The sequence below is a fragment of the Zingiber officinale genome, chromosome 1A (assembly GCF_018446385.1).
Source record: "Zingiber officinale cultivar Zhangliang chromosome 1A, Zo_v1.1, whole genome shotgun sequence".
Taxonomy (NCBI): domain Eukaryota; kingdom Viridiplantae; phylum Streptophyta; class Magnoliopsida; order Zingiberales; family Zingiberaceae; genus Zingiber; species Zingiber officinale.
Window position 1 is genome coordinate 9,482,769 of NC_055987.1, and position 15,219 is coordinate 9,497,987.

The following is a 15,219-nucleotide window of genomic DNA, read 5'->3' on the forward strand; positions in this document are numbered from 1 at the left end:
TTGATTCTATTTAGAATTTGGTTCTTCACTACTGTGTTTTCACCTAATGCCTGAGTAGTTCAATATTTGAGATCTCGAATTCCTTTGAGGTGCATCTTCAATTGGTCTTCCTATTTAGCAAATGATTTCCAGGTTATAACTGCATGACGTCACAAGATTATGGACCTATTGAGCTCAAGCTCACAGCTCTCATTTTAGAAATGTGATCAATGTACAACCACGTTTTTAGGATGATGAGAAATATAAATATCATCCACAAAGCCAAATCGACAAAAAACAAAACAATGACGATGAACTTGAACCAGTACACTGAGTCATCGTGAGATTATTGCCAAGAACAAGAAAATTTTATTGTGTCCTGTCAAATGTTTGAATGCACCAACGCAAAAAAATCAAGAACAGGGATCACTGATATTTCAAAATCAGAGCAATTGATGGCCTTTTTAAGACGTAAAAACAATGACAAACCAGCTACTAAATGGTTCTCTCTTTTCCGTGTATCATCCAGGAATTTCCTTGCGTAAAGTTACATGGTGAGGTCTTTGGGGTTCTCTATAATCTGTGATAGAGTTTGCAAGAAAGCAGCGAGATCAGCACCATAAATGACACGGTGATCTGCTGTAACATTCACCTGCAAGTATTTCGTTGAAATTAGCCAAGCTATATAACTTGAAAAAGAACTGATATAATAATTGCTGTCATGAAGTAAGATTTACCTGCATCTGATTCTTTAATCCAATTCTGCCATCCTTGGAAGCAACAACAGTTGGTTGAGATGCACCAACGGCCATGATTGCTCCCTGTGGAATGTTCCAATAGAATTCGTTGGAATACAGAAACAAAAAATCCTTCCAAACAATGAATTAAGACAAGCATTTACAGTTCCAGGAGGCAGAATTGCATCAAAGCGGTCGACCCCAAACATTCCAAGATTTGAAAGAGTAAATGTACCTGTAGAAAGCAACAAATTCCACATGTTGATCCCAAGAGCCATTTTTCTTATGTCAAAAGAAAACTAATTATTGCCATAAAAAACTTAAGCCGTTAGTCTTATTTTGACTTGCCTGTGATCTCATTCTTTTGTGTTTAATTATCTTTATCTAGGACAAAAGCAACCAGCTATTTTAACAATACATAGCTGGAAGCAAATTTCAGATGTAGAAAATCATATTATAGTGAATACATAAAGATGTCACCCAAAAACTGATATAATTGAAAATAAAAAAAATATATATCCATATTGCCTTCAAAGGGAGTGATGGGATCACATTTCAAAATAATTTATGAAGAGAAAAAGCATAGATTAATATGGCCTTTAACTGAGATATACAGTAGTTTGTAAAAGTGATAAGTAATACAGGCTAGTGATAAGTAAAAGTGTAAAACACACAGTAGTTTGTGTCAATACACAAACACACACATTGGTTCACTGCATAGCCCGTGGACAAATATGAAATGCATATATGGTCATCATTAGGAACTAAACATTTATTCTATACTAAAAATATAAGTTCCACTGTACCATAAAAGCAATAGAAATTACCGATAACTAAAGAACACAGTAGTTCTTCTGCCAACACACATATTGGTTCCATGCGTAATGTGCCCTTTGATAAATATGAAATGCATATCTAATCATTATTCGTCTTTGAAATCCCGATTATCATATTCACCCTCATTCTCTTCTTTCATTGGGTTATGATTCATTAGTTTGTGTCACTAGGTATGAGTAAACTTGGAGTTCATCCTTGGTAGAAACAGGACCAGATTGTACACACCTCCATTATATCAACTGTTTAAAGAAATACAATAAGCATAGGCTACAAGTGAATTTGTGTATCACCTGCAAATGATTGGAATTAAAGCAGTGTTCTACATGTTCCAAGTTGCATTTATCAGACAAAAGATCACACATAGTTACATTATAGATAAATACAATCACTAATTTTGATGATTTGCACATCCTCATCACACGAACTACCAATCATACCAAATAGAATTCTGATCCAATCTGGCAATCTACAGTTGTAATGGACTTTACTATGTGATTATATATGAAACAATAAGACCATATGCATCTTTTATTTTAAAAAGAATAACCTACACGGACACTTCTCTGCTCATTCGTTTCCAATGATTTTAGAATTGTTGTAGCAGAGTTTCTTGCCCTTAGAGATCCTGAACACATGGAATATTGAAATTGTCCAAATAAAACTAATGGTTAAGCAATGTTTGTCTCAACTATCTGGAACCAGCCACATGGATCTTAGCTGTGCATAGAGTTAGTTTCTTGCCCTTAGAGATCCTTAACACATGGAGTATTGAAATTGTCCAGATAATAACTAATGGTTAAGCAATGTTTGTCTCAACTATCTGGAACCAGCAACATGGATCTTAGCCATGCATTAAACTCTATGCAAGTCTATATCAATAGAAATATTGAAATCAACTAAATAATCTCGTTACATTAACTAAAATTTTATTTGACTATTTTCTACCCTTATACGTTCTGCTCTAATTAATTCAAATTGTTTGAGAAAGGAATCTATTCATACTTTTAAATCATGTTGATACCATCTTAACATATTTTCTCGACCATGTAGATACCATCTTAACCTATTTTCTCTCATCTTAGAGTTTTATCTATTAGAGCTAGAGTGCTAGACCTAATTGCTCTCATATGTGTTTTTAATTTTATCCTTTCTAGTAACGTCACATATCCATTTTGGCAGTCTCATCTTTCTTATCATAACTTTTTTAATGTGTTGCTTCCTAATAGCCCAACATTCCCATCCATAAAGCATGGTGGATCATATCACAATCTTATAGAATTTTCATTCAAGGTTAAGCGACACTTAACAGTCATACAAGATTACAAAAGCTTCTCTCTGTTTCAACCATCTACACTTTATCTCAATGATATCTTCATTAATATTCCTTTCTACTAAATAATAGGTCTAATATATCTAAACTATTACTTGCAGAAATTCATGTTCATCCATCTAACAACTCCCTTTCTATTACTAAAACTACAATTCAGTTTTAGCTCTTAGTTTCTACGCGCCTTTTTTCCCAAAAATTGAAGTTTCAGAGTTAAACTATTTATATTATCAACAAAAAGCACTATATATTCTGAAAAGAACGTCCGCCATCTTCAATATTATTGTTGAGTTCATCTAATCCATGCCATAATGACAATCATATATTAACTGAATAAGTCGAGAACCTCCAATTCTGAATGTCACCTAGGTTTTAAAACTGAGTTCTCTCATGATTCTTTGGTATTGAATTTCCTGATTATAAAATCCTGGGTTTAAGTTTACCAAATATTAAAATTTGAAAAAGCAGATAATTGTGGTACTATAGTGTCTTATCTCATAATCATAATATACAACTCAAGTTGCTAAGAAGCATAACATAACTAGCAACTTCAACGTAACTCCCGTATGCTCATGAGAATCACATTATCTTGAAGTTGTGATCCTCAATCATCCCGTTCCAATTCTTGAATCAATTGCACAAAATGTAATCACACGCTCCAAGTTTTTATTATATATATATATATAAATTTGATATGTTGCGGACTTAACTCGGAGCGTCTGGAATTGATCCAGACGCCCGTGCATGACCTGGTCCAGGCGCAGTAACTTTTTTTTTATTTTTTTCTTTTGTTTTCGGATATATTATATGTATTTAGGGTTTAAGATTTTAGGATTTAAGAGTTGGATTATAATGAATTTGAGCCAATAAGATTTTCCCTCTAGGGTCAGGCTTCCCTATTGAGTTATAGTGTTTAGGATTAAAAATTTTGTAGATACTCACGGGATATATTATATGTATTTAAGGTTTATTATTTTAGGATTTAGGGGTTGATTTATAATGAGTTTAAGCTAATAAGATTTTTCCTCTGGAGTTCAAGCTTCCCTCTTGGATTATAGTGTTCAAGATAAAAAATTTTAAATGCTCACGGGGTATAGTGTTCATCTTTGAGGAGATGTTGATTTAGCAAAACAAAACAAAAAAAGTTACTGAATGAATCCAGGGATTCATTCCAGGCGCCTGGACCAAGTCGTGCACAGGCACCTGTATCAATTCCTTTAAGATATTTTTCCAGAAATGAGCACACAAACACAGACCGTTTAAGATGAGTAGATTGTGCATAACATTACTGCACATGACTAGTAACAGTTACAGGAATAAAATCTAAAATTCACATTTTGCAAAATATATTCTCTACATAATAAAAGATATTTCTTCAAATAAAACCATAAATAGTTCATGTACATATTTGTGGAAAATAGTTTAACTATGCCTAAAAATACTATTTCAAGTTTTGGTTTACAAAAGCAGTGGCGACATTTTAAACTACTAAGCAGTTGGTACCTGTATTGTATTCATGAGGCTGCAGCTGCTTGGCTCTTGCCTTATCAACCAACTCCTTCCATTTTCTTGACAACGAATAGATATCAACCTACAAAATCAATCATTCAAATGATAAATAATGTCTCCGGGACAGAAAACATAATATCAGAAGCCAAGGAGTACCTTGTCCGCATCCTGAAGGACTGGTGTAATCAATCCTCCATCAATAGCCACAGCAACAGCAATATTGATACTGCTGTTGTATGTAAAGCTCTTCCCATCTCTGCAACTGGAATTGACAACTGGATGTTTAATTAATGCCATAGCAGTCGCCTTGGCAAGCAATGCAGTCATGGTGACACCCTTTGATTTAATCTACACACAAATTAACGAAGAACAGCTTGAATGACTCAGGCCACCAGAATAAAGTTCCACTAAAAGCACTCACTTTCTTGTAGAGCTCGTCAAGTGCATTTGTGGTGATCGTATAGCCCACACGGAATGTTGGAACTGAGAGGCTTTCTACCATGTTTTTGCTAACGGCACCCTGCATCGTGGTGAATGGAACCACAGTGCCCAATTGGATGATCGGAGAAGTAGGATCCTTCGCCGCTCCAGTTTCTGCGACTGTTTTTGGTTCCCTCGGCACAGTCGACCCAGAAGCTGCCGCAGCTTCCACATCCTTGGCCACAATTCGCCCCTGAGGTCCGGTCCCGGTAACTGCAGCCAATTCTACCTTCAACTCCTTAGCAAGTTTCTTCGCAAAGGGTGTGGCGACAATCCGTTGCCCGCCCTCGGATGCAGGGTGGGCCGATAAAGAAGCGGATGCCGAAGAGGCCCTTGGAGGAGGTACGGTTTGCGATGGGGGAGGAGTAGGCGCTTCAGAGGGAGCAGGTGAGTCAGCAACAGGGGCAATGGCAGGGGAAGAAGGCGACGAGGAAGCTTGGGACTTAGCAAGGGGGATCTCATCCTCGGACTCCGCGAGTAGGGCGATGGCGGAGCCGACAGGGGCGACGCCTCCCTCCTCGACCATGATGGCGGCGAGGAATCCGTCGTAGAATGTCTCGACGTCCATGTCGGCCTTGTCGGACTCGACGACGACGACGCTCTCACCCTTGGCGAGCCGGTCTCCCTCCGACTTAACCCAGGACACAATCTTCCCCTCCGTCATGGTGGAGCTAAGCGCCGGCATGAAGATCTCGCGGATCTTGGCGTAGATCCTCGTCGGGGTAGCGGCGGGGCGGCAGGAGGACCGGCGGAGAACGGGAGAAGGGAGGGAGGGAGAAGTGAAGCGAACATGGAGAAGTGAAGCAGCCATGGATGATGGATGCCCAAGAGAATGCGAGCTCGAGATCGGAGGAGACGAGAGGGGAAGGGCGATGAAATGAAGTGACCCGGCTGTGATTGTATCGAAAGGAGGGCGGAGCCTCCGAGGAGGGCAAATTGGCCGAAGTTGATTGACATCAAGATTCGACATATTCTCGTGACGGCTTGATGAACGGTCAAGATCTTTCCTAGTGAGTGACGCAATAATGACAAATTTTCTTTTTTTTTATGGGAATCTTTCATTTCACCTCAGAATCTCTCATTTTTTTCTAAACTACTGCCAGAGTTTCAAAAATCGTCAGAACACCCCTGATGTATTGAAATTGTTATTATTTCTCATTCTAATTTGTTTCTCTGCATTCGCATAACAAAATAATGATACAGTTGAGTATTCAGTCTTCACTCACTTTTCCATCAAGGTTAAGTAATGTTGTTCATTGTTTTGGTAGGATAATTAATCAAGTCAAAGTAGAGAAGATGGATAGTTGAGAATATGATTTTATCATTGACTTGATGAAAACTCCTTGTTATCTTGCATGTTACAAAGAACGTTAGTTGTTGGTCCAGGGAAGGGATTCCTGGTATTAGCCTTCGACATTCAACTAAATGCTTGGTTGAAGGAGAAGAATAGTGAAAATAACTGTAGCGATGATCGTGTTAAATTGTGTAGCGTCGCATATCTGTACTTATAGATAGAGACCCCTTTTTATAGGGAGCAAATCTCCTAGTCCAAGAAAAGTAGACCAGGGGATGAACCATTGGTAATTGCGGTTGAATCATGGCCGCGATCCGACCGTAATTGGTTGTGATCCCTCTCTGTGTTCATTGTCCCCATCAGGTTATAGCTTGGGTCAGAGCGGACAGCCGGAGGCCGTTCGGAGGGCGGGCCCCGCTCAGCGTCTGACAACCTAGACACTTGCCCACTTTCGGCGACCTTCGAGTAGCATTCGGTCGTTAGCTCTAACCTAAACTATAACCTAGTGGAGACGGTGAACCCAGGGAAGAATCGTAACCAATTGCACTCGGATCCCGACCATGATCCAGCCGTAATTGTGAGTGGTTCATCCCCTGGTCCATTTTTTTTAGACCAGGAGATCTAATCTCCTTTTTATAGTGTCACTATTGTGTCTGTGCACGAATCTCAAAGTATTTTCAAAAAGGATAGACCATAAAAGTGACTTTGACATCTACCTAAAATAAGCCCGTAAATCTCTGTGATTTAATAGGTTGGAAACTTCGAAAGTGCGATTTGCCTGCAGAATATCTTCTATCCTTCGTAGCATAAAATGTCAAAAAGGAATATGAGGCCTTTAGACCATGTGACCCACCATAGGGCCCCTTGGCACAGTGATCGAGGCCCTATATTAAGCACCCAAGATGTTCAGCCGGATCATAAGTCCGATCGGCTGGAGCAATTGATGGAGCTACTTGTTTCCTATCTTCAAGCCTTGTGTATGTGACGGAAGTTGGAACATAAAGCCTGATCAACCTAAAGGTTTAGTTGAGTGAGTTCTCGATCTGCTTCAAGCTCCAATTGTAAGGAGATCGAAGGTTGGGACTTAAGGTCCGACTAGCCATAGGGTCCTGTCGGATGAGATCGTCAGGTCAAGTGAGCTCTAGGTTCTATTGATTACTCAGAAGACTGATTGATTTTTTACTTTGACTGCCTCACCCACCAGCCTCCTGGACTTTGACCTACGTTCTGGGAGGAGGGTCCACCTTAACTACAGTATCACAAGTCTTTCCTTCGAGTCTAGTCGAAGAAGACTATAAGTCCAACTGACTGGACCTTTAGTTTTGTTTGTTGAACAAGCATTCTCTTTCTTCATTGTCGTTCGGCTTGAACGAATATTGTACTCAACAATCGCTATTTCTTAAATCCTTTGTTCCCCGACCAAGGAATACACTATATGACGCCGCTCAGCTCGAATGTAGGATGTACTTAGTTGTTGCCGCTTTCTGCCTCCTCTTTCTCCAGTGGGACTCCAATCCTCAACAGTGTCACTTGGTTATGATTGACGTCATGCTAATTTCTTCAAAACTGCGGGAAACACCTATCATAAATGCGAAGTATGCCAAGCCTGCCTTTTCATCATGAGCATGCTGATTACTCCCATCCCTCATAAATGCGCCCTATGATTTATCACTATGTGTCGCACACACTCATAATAGAATATTCAATGTGACATGCGACTATTGGGATTTGATGTGACAACTACCTTTTCAAATTGATGACCCAAATTAAATTTCACTTTTCTATGTTCTTGATCGGATGGCTTCAAATAACCCTCACTAGGGTTTTTAAAGTCTTTCTTTTCCGATGCACTGTATCGCTTCCAATGTCATATTCATCTTCATCTTCTTCCTCTTCGTTTTCTACTTGTTGCCAGCGATTAGCGTCCAATAAGTTTTACTTCTCTGCTTTTCTTTCGATCTTTGCCATTCTTCCTCAATGGCTTCTTTGTCTGCTCCTTCCTTTATCCCCGAACTTTAGTACACTTCTAGTTTATCCTTCTTCAATGGTGACGAGATAGACCAAATGCGGCTAACTTACTGTACTCCTCGTGATCACCAAATTGTTATTCCTTCTGCTTATGATCTTACCCACACCCCTCTGGTCGGTTTCATTACTTTTTCTCTTAAGTCTATGTCGACCTTCGCCAAGCCCCTGATTCAGCAACAATATCACAAAAGGCACTGTTCAACCACACCTATCTGATCGGTGACTTTCGGTCCACCACATCCATCGCGGCATCCACTGTGTGACCATAATCTGAGTGGGGAGAAAGATCTGCTTCCGTAGTTCCAAAATTAGCAGCCGATATGCCCACTCCCCTTTCCTTCGAGCGTACTCTCTCACTCTCCAAGATACCATCCGGTACTATCGTGGCCCAATCGATATCTTTCTTGATGCCACCCCGACCAAGACAATCCAACCCTTTCTATGATCTGTTCAACTCCTCTTTCCAAATCCAAAAGTAATTCTAAGCCCACCTCCACCGAACCTTGCGAGTCGAGCAAGCAGAAGAAAGTTCGAGAAATCCTTAGACTGCCCACTCATGATTTATTATCCATACACTGTTGATTCTTTAGCTCCTGAACACAAAATAATGATACAAGGACCCTTAGCTTAGATTTGGACTGTTGCAAGGACCTAAGCAAATGCTAGTTCCCCCGAGGAGCTAGTTGACCACTTTAGTCAAGGAACCACTAGGATAAGTTTCTTAAAACCTTTACTCTTCTTATTTATTTCTTTTAACGTCTTTTTCACTTTCACAGTTTTAGGTGGACGACCTGGCACTTGGCTAAAAATTGGCTAAGATGAGCCATGAGTGCAAGAAGTTTCAAGACTTGGCTGGCATAGTGGGCACTTCCCATGATCTATCTGACCTACTCTCCTAAGAGGTGACCCAATTAAAGAAGGAGCCAGAGATCCAGTCTGAGCAATTTTTGGGGTCTGAGCGGGTGCTTACTATGGAGAAGGATAAGAACCATGGCTAAGTCATCTAACTCGAAAAGCTAATGAAGCAGACCCAAAATTATGAGTCATACATCAACTCGGCCAACACTAGAAAACTTAGGGACATCAAGGACTAAGATATTAAAAATAAGAAAGTCCATGCTTTGGCCAAGAAGCTTGAAGAAACATAAGTTGTTCTGCTCACCAAGCAAGTTAGCCGAACGGTCGAACAAGTGACACGAGCTTCAACTTGGGGAGCACCAACAAGCCCTCACTGAGAGAGATGCCGAGCTAAAAGATGTGAGAACCGAGCTGGAGGCCTCTAAGGCAGAGTTTACTAAATACAAAGAAGAATACCCTGATCGTCTGTAAGCATTTAGGGTGGAGTATTTGCACTCACGGAGCTTTAATTAGATGTTAACCGATCAGACCAATAAAATATTTAGCTATGGCTCTTAGGGAACAACCAAGCAATTGAAGGATGGCGGTTATCTAACTACGGAGATCCCTAAAAATTTTATCAAGCATTAAAAGATCCTGGAAATCATTCCTAAGGACACCTTCACTGGCCTTGCTTAATTCTTCTTTTGAAGTGTAATGATCTTGTAAAAATTTCTAATAGTTTATCTTCTTGTAAAAACTAAATATTCTACCTTGTTTGTATATATATCCTTTTTTAAGCCTTCAACATTTTTCTGCCTTAGCATTTTGTAATGTTGTTTGCTTTCCGTGACTTGCCCAAATTTACGCTATAATCTATGACTTAGGCATGAGAGCAAACTCACTTATAACTCGACTGATCGAGGCGAGAGTTTGAGACTTGGTTGTGAGAGCAAGCTCACTTATAACTCGGCCAAACGACACGAGAGTCTAGGACTTGGTCAGAGAGCGAGCTCACTTATAACTCAGTCGAGCGGCTCGAGAGTCTAGGACTTAGGCGTGAGAGTAAGCTCACTTATAACTCGACTGAATGGCACGAGAGTTTGAGCTCAGCTGAATGATACGAGAGTATGAGACTTGGTTGTGAAAACAAGCTCACTCATAACTCATACCATCGGCTCGAGAGTCTAGGATTTAGGCATAAGAGCAAGCTCACTTATAATTCGGCTGAACAACGCGAGTATCTGGTGTTAGAGCAATCTGTGTGACCCTAGATTTTGATATTTGGGCAAAGCTTTAAACTAGGATTATTGTTATATTTGACATGGGCTTGTGAGTGTGTAGGATGTAGGTACAACAAGGAAAGTCCAACTTGTTAAACCCTGTGGTAGTTTTGATGTGATCAACCAAGTTTAGGTTAGGTCATGCTTTGTGTTTGATCCCTGTGTCTAAGTGTGCAGGAGCTTAGGAGCGCAGGAAGTCGAGCGGAAGACGTAGCTAGCGAGAAGGACGGCACGGGAAGGGAGCCGACGAGCTCGGTGTGTCCGAAGGACGAGAGAGCTGCGGAAGAGTACACCCGGTGGGCGTGAAGAACATGCGCGGTGTTCGAGGGACGTAAAGCCGGGACGGAAGACTGTCGAGGAGAAGGCCGGGAACTGGGTTCGGGTGAGCCCTATGTTAGGGTGTATACTAAAAGCCTAGCTTTTGGTATAAACATTTATCTAGTAATAAGAATCACATTGGTCAAATGTCTACATTTATGATAAATGTAGTTGTTCAATTAATTTATATTGTAGATAACATGGTGTGTGGTGTCACACACAGAGGATCATGTTATCAGTACCTTATAAATTATAAACAGTAGCTCACGACCAAAATGGAAAGGAACAAACCATTAGAAGGTTGTAGTGTAATTAGGTATCAGTTTATCTTGACTGTATAATTACACTAGTACACTTAGAGTGTATTGAGTAGGACCATTTGAGGTCGTTTCCTTTATACTGATTTTATAAAGAAACAAAGACCTCGGTTATTATGGAAGTGTGTGCTCTTAATCCTAATATAATAACAAGCACATATATTTGATATTTATTTCTTTAATTTATCAATGGGTGAGATTTAGTTCGATGAATCAATAAGCCCGATAAGTTGGGAAATGGTATCACTTATAGTGTGTGTTGTTGATTATAGAAGGAAACGTGTCCTAGAGATACTAGGTTGATAATGTCCTCAAGAGGAGCTCATAAGAATTGTCATGTTAAACCTTGCAGTGGACCTAGTCCGACATGATGATAAGGTTGAGTGGTACTACTCTTGGACTAAGATATTAATTAAATGAGTCAAGAACTCACTTAATTAGTGGACATTCGATATCTTAAACACAGGAGACTAACACACTCATGATAAGAAGGAGCCCAAAATATAATTTGGGATTGGTACGGTAGTTCAATAATAGTTCTCTAGTGGAATGAATTATTATTGATAAAATTAAGTTGTGTGTTCGAGGCGAACATGGGATGCTTAATTTTATCGTGAGACCAAAACCAATTCCTCCTCTCGGTCCCTATCGTAGCCTCTTGTATATAGAGATTTATACCCACCACATACCCACCTTCTTACCCAACCAATAGGGGCCGGCCAAGCTAAGCTTGAAGCTCAAGCTTAGGGCCGGCAAGCCTAAAGGTTGAGCCTTAAGGTGGTCGGCCAATAGCTTGGAGCCCAAGCTTAGGTGGCCGGCCACATCATATTAAAAAGGGATTTTTATTAAAATTATTTCTTATGTGGATATCATAGTTTTAAAAGAGAGTTTGAAAATTAAATCTTTCCTTTTAAAGCTTTCTACAAAAGATTAAGAAAAGATTTGAAATCTTTCCTTATTTGTAGATTGAAAGGAGATTTTATTTTAAGAAAACTTTCCTTTTTAACCATGATAATAATTTAAAAGAGAAGTTTAAAAATTAAATATTCTCTTTTATTAGTTTCTACAAAAGATTAAGAAAAGATTTGATATCTTTCCTTATTTGTAGATTGAAAAGAGATTTTAATTTTTAAGAAATAACTTTCCTTTTGGTTTTTATCCACATGTTTAAAAGAAAGATTTTAATTTATTAAATTTCCTTTTTATAAACCAATCATGAAGGGATTAAATTATTGAAGAAATTTTATAAATTTCTGGAGACAAATTAGGAAGTTTTAATTAATTAAAACTCTCCTTGTTTGTAGCTTTGGGGTGGCCGGCCATGTAAATTGAGAAAAGGAAAATTGTTTTAATTAAATAAAATTTTCCTTTTCATGGCAAAAGAATTAAGGAAGTTTTTAATTAAATTTCCTTATTTGCCAAGACCAAGGATTATAAAAGAGGGGGTAGAGGTGCCTTCATGGGTGATCAACTCTATTATTCTTCTCCTCTCTTTTCCTCCTTGGTGGCCGGCCCTAGCTTCTTCCTCTTCTCTTCTTCTTATGGCCGGCGGCAACCTCTCTTGGAGCTCTTGATGGTGGCCGGTTCTAGCTAGGAGAAGAAGGAGAGAAAGGTGGTTTTGTTTCTTGCATCCCTTGGAGCTTGGTGGTGGTGGCCGGACCTCTACTTCTCTTGGAGAAGTGGTGGCCGAAACTTGTAAGGAAGAAGAAGGTGCTTGGTGGTTCTCATCTCGGAAGATCGTTGCCCACACAACGTCCGAGGTTAGAAGAGGAATACGGTAGAAGATCAAGAGGTCTTTTAGAAGGTATAACTAGTAATTTTTCCTTTCCGCATCATGCTAGTTATTTATGGATATAATACTAAATACAAGAGGCATACGATTCTAGAGTTTCGAATTCGTTTTCGATATAGTGTTCTTTTGTTTTTCTTTTTCTTGTGATTTGATTGTTCTTTTCGGTTAACCTAAAGTTATTTTAGGAAATTAAATATTAGCTTTCTATAAAAGGTTTTGTCTAGTCGGTGGTGGTTGCTCCCATATCCAAGAAGGCCATGTGCCTCGCCACGTCAGTACTGGGAATCGATTATGGAAATTAATATTTAATGGAATTAATAATTTAATGTGACTTGGGTCGAACGTGTTAAGTTCTGCAGGAGACCCAAGTCAAAACCTAAAAGAATGAATAGATTAAGTTTTGGATCAAACGTGTTAAGTTCCGCAGGCGATCCAAAATTTAATTTAAAAGAACACATGGTAGCTAGGAAAAGGTTCAGACCTTTGTACAAAATTTTTGTACAGTGGAACCTCTAGGTTTTCCGAGTAGCAACCAACACCCTATTCCGGATGGCCGAAATCACCCAAAGAAGCCGAACCAGAGCAAGTCAATTGGAAGTTGACTTGTCAATGGTTCGGTCGACTGAAGCTCCTGATCGGTTGATCGAACCCCTCTCAATCAGCAGCCAACCGCCAATGCCACATCAGAAGCTGACCATTGGTAAAGCTGATCGGTCGACCGAACCGAAGTTAATCCAGAGACTTAGTCGAGCAAGTTTATCGAGCCAACTCAGCTGGAGACCGTTGGCCGATCGGTCGACCGAACATAAGGATTGGTCGACCGAACCTAAGCTCGATCCTCAGAGACTGCACCAGGACGGAATACTGGGCAGGTACAGCAGGTTCGGTCGACCGAACCTGGGGATCGGTCGACCGATCCCTCTCGAGTCAAACCTGATCATGAAGGTTCAGGTTTTTTTGATAATCTCTAGAACCCCTATATAAAGGGGGTCTTGGGCAACTATTGAGATACAACGAATACGAACGAAAAAGCAACTCTTGTACTCTCATTCTCTTAGCAACTACTGTGCTATAAAAGTGTAAAAGGCTTCTCCGCCTTCAAAAAAGGAGACTCTTTTAGTGCGCCCTTCTACCGCCTTGGATTAACAACCGTCTCGGTTGTAACCAAGTCAAATAGTTGAGTTTCATTTCTTTTCTGTTATTTTGTTTTGTTATTAAGTGTTGCTTTATTTTAGAGTTGAAAAGCTTTGAGGAGAGTAACTTTTAGTTTCAGGCAATTCACCCCCCTCTTGCTGGTCCCCGCTGCACCTACAAGTGGTATCAGAGCCCAAAAGCCTCAGAAGGACTAACCGCCGTCTGAAACACAAAGATCATAACAATGGCCGGCGCGAACATTCATCCCCTGAAGTTCGACGGAGATTTCGCTATATGGAAGCGGAAAATGGAGGTATTCTTTAAAACGGATTTTGACATTCTTATTACAATGAAATATGGTTTTACAGTGCCGAAAGATAAAGAAGAAAACACGTGGAGCAAGAAGGAGCAAGCCGATTTTGTCGCCAATGGAAAGGCAGAATTCCACCTGCTTAGCGTGCTGCCACCACAAGAGGTAAGTCGAATCGGAAGCTACGACTCCGCGAAAGACCTCTAGGAAAAATTCCTGGAGCTTCACGAAGGTACCTTGGAAGTTAAGCTAGCAAGGCGCGACATCCTCCGGAACCAGTTAACGAACCTCCGGATGAACAACGGCGAGAAGGTAGCACAACTCCAAGCAAGGATCAAAGAGCTGATCACGCAAATAACCAATCTTGGAGAAGAAGTAACGAACCGAGACTCGATCCGGTACGCGCTCAACGTCTTCCCCAGAACTCCAGAATAGGCGTACCTAGTAGATGCATATTACATCTCTAAGGACTTCGAGGTAATTACTTTAAAAAATTTATTTTCTACTTTTGAACTTCACGAATCTCGAGTTGCAGAGCCCAATGAAGTAGAAAAGATTAGTCAGAACATCGCTTTGAAGGCAAGAACAAACGGTTCTGACTCCGAAGCCTCGATCGACGAATCGGAAGCGACACTATTGGTAAGACGCTTCAATAAATTTTTTAATTCTAATAAATTTAGATCGCAGTCGAAAAAGTTTCAGCAAAAGAAAAGGGTGGTTCGTTGCTACAATTGCAACGAAGAAGAACATATAAAAGATGACTGACCAAAGCTGAAGAGCAAAAGTAAAGAAAAGAGTAAGAAGCCAGCTCGACCCAAACTCAACCTAAAGGCCACGTGGGATGATTCATCGTCCTCCGAATCCGAAGTCGAAGAATTCTCGGGACTAGCACTGATGGCCAACCATCAGCTAGAAGAAACGTCTAGCTCAGAAAATGAGCATAGATAAAGGGGGAGGAACAACAGAAGAAGAAGAAAGCTGTGATGAAGGGGGAGCATCGCAAGACGAGGTAAGTAAGGTACGTGCCCTAAATCCTA

The 15,219-nt window shown here is 40.1% G+C and overlaps 1 protein-coding gene across 1 annotated transcript; it reads right to left on the bottom strand.

The window, feature by feature from the left end:
- Positions 1–325: 325 nt before the first annotated feature.
- On the bottom strand, positions 326–5,854 carry LOC122017715 (dihydrolipoyllysine-residue acetyltransferase component 5 of pyruvate dehydrogenase complex, chloroplastic-like). Its single transcript, XM_042575397.1, has 6 exons — positions 4,811–5,854; positions 4,546–4,737; positions 4,384–4,471; positions 881–951; positions 717–800; positions 326–631 (listed from the first exon to the last, which is right to left on the bottom strand). Exons 1-6 carry the CDS (start codon positions 5,837–5,839, stop codon positions 527–529), a joined length of 1,569 nt encoding a protein of 522 aa, XP_042431331.1. The 5' UTR covers positions 5,840–5,854; the 3' UTR covers positions 326–526.
- Between the last annotated feature and the right edge of the window lie 9,365 nt (positions 5,855–15,219).

Coding starts and splice junctions, on each gene's coding strand:
- LOC122017715 (XM_042575397.1), bottom strand. CDS start 5,839: ATGTCGAATCTTGATGTCAATCAACTTCGGCCAATTTGCCCTCCTCGG. Junction 4,738..4,810: donor TTGACGAGCTCTACAAGAAA/GTGAGTGCTTTT, acceptor ATTTGTGTGTAG/ATTAAATCAAAGGGTGTCAC. Junction 952..4,383: donor GCCTCATGAATACAATACAG/GTACCAACTGCT, acceptor TGCTTTCTACAG/GTACATTTACTCTTTCAAAT.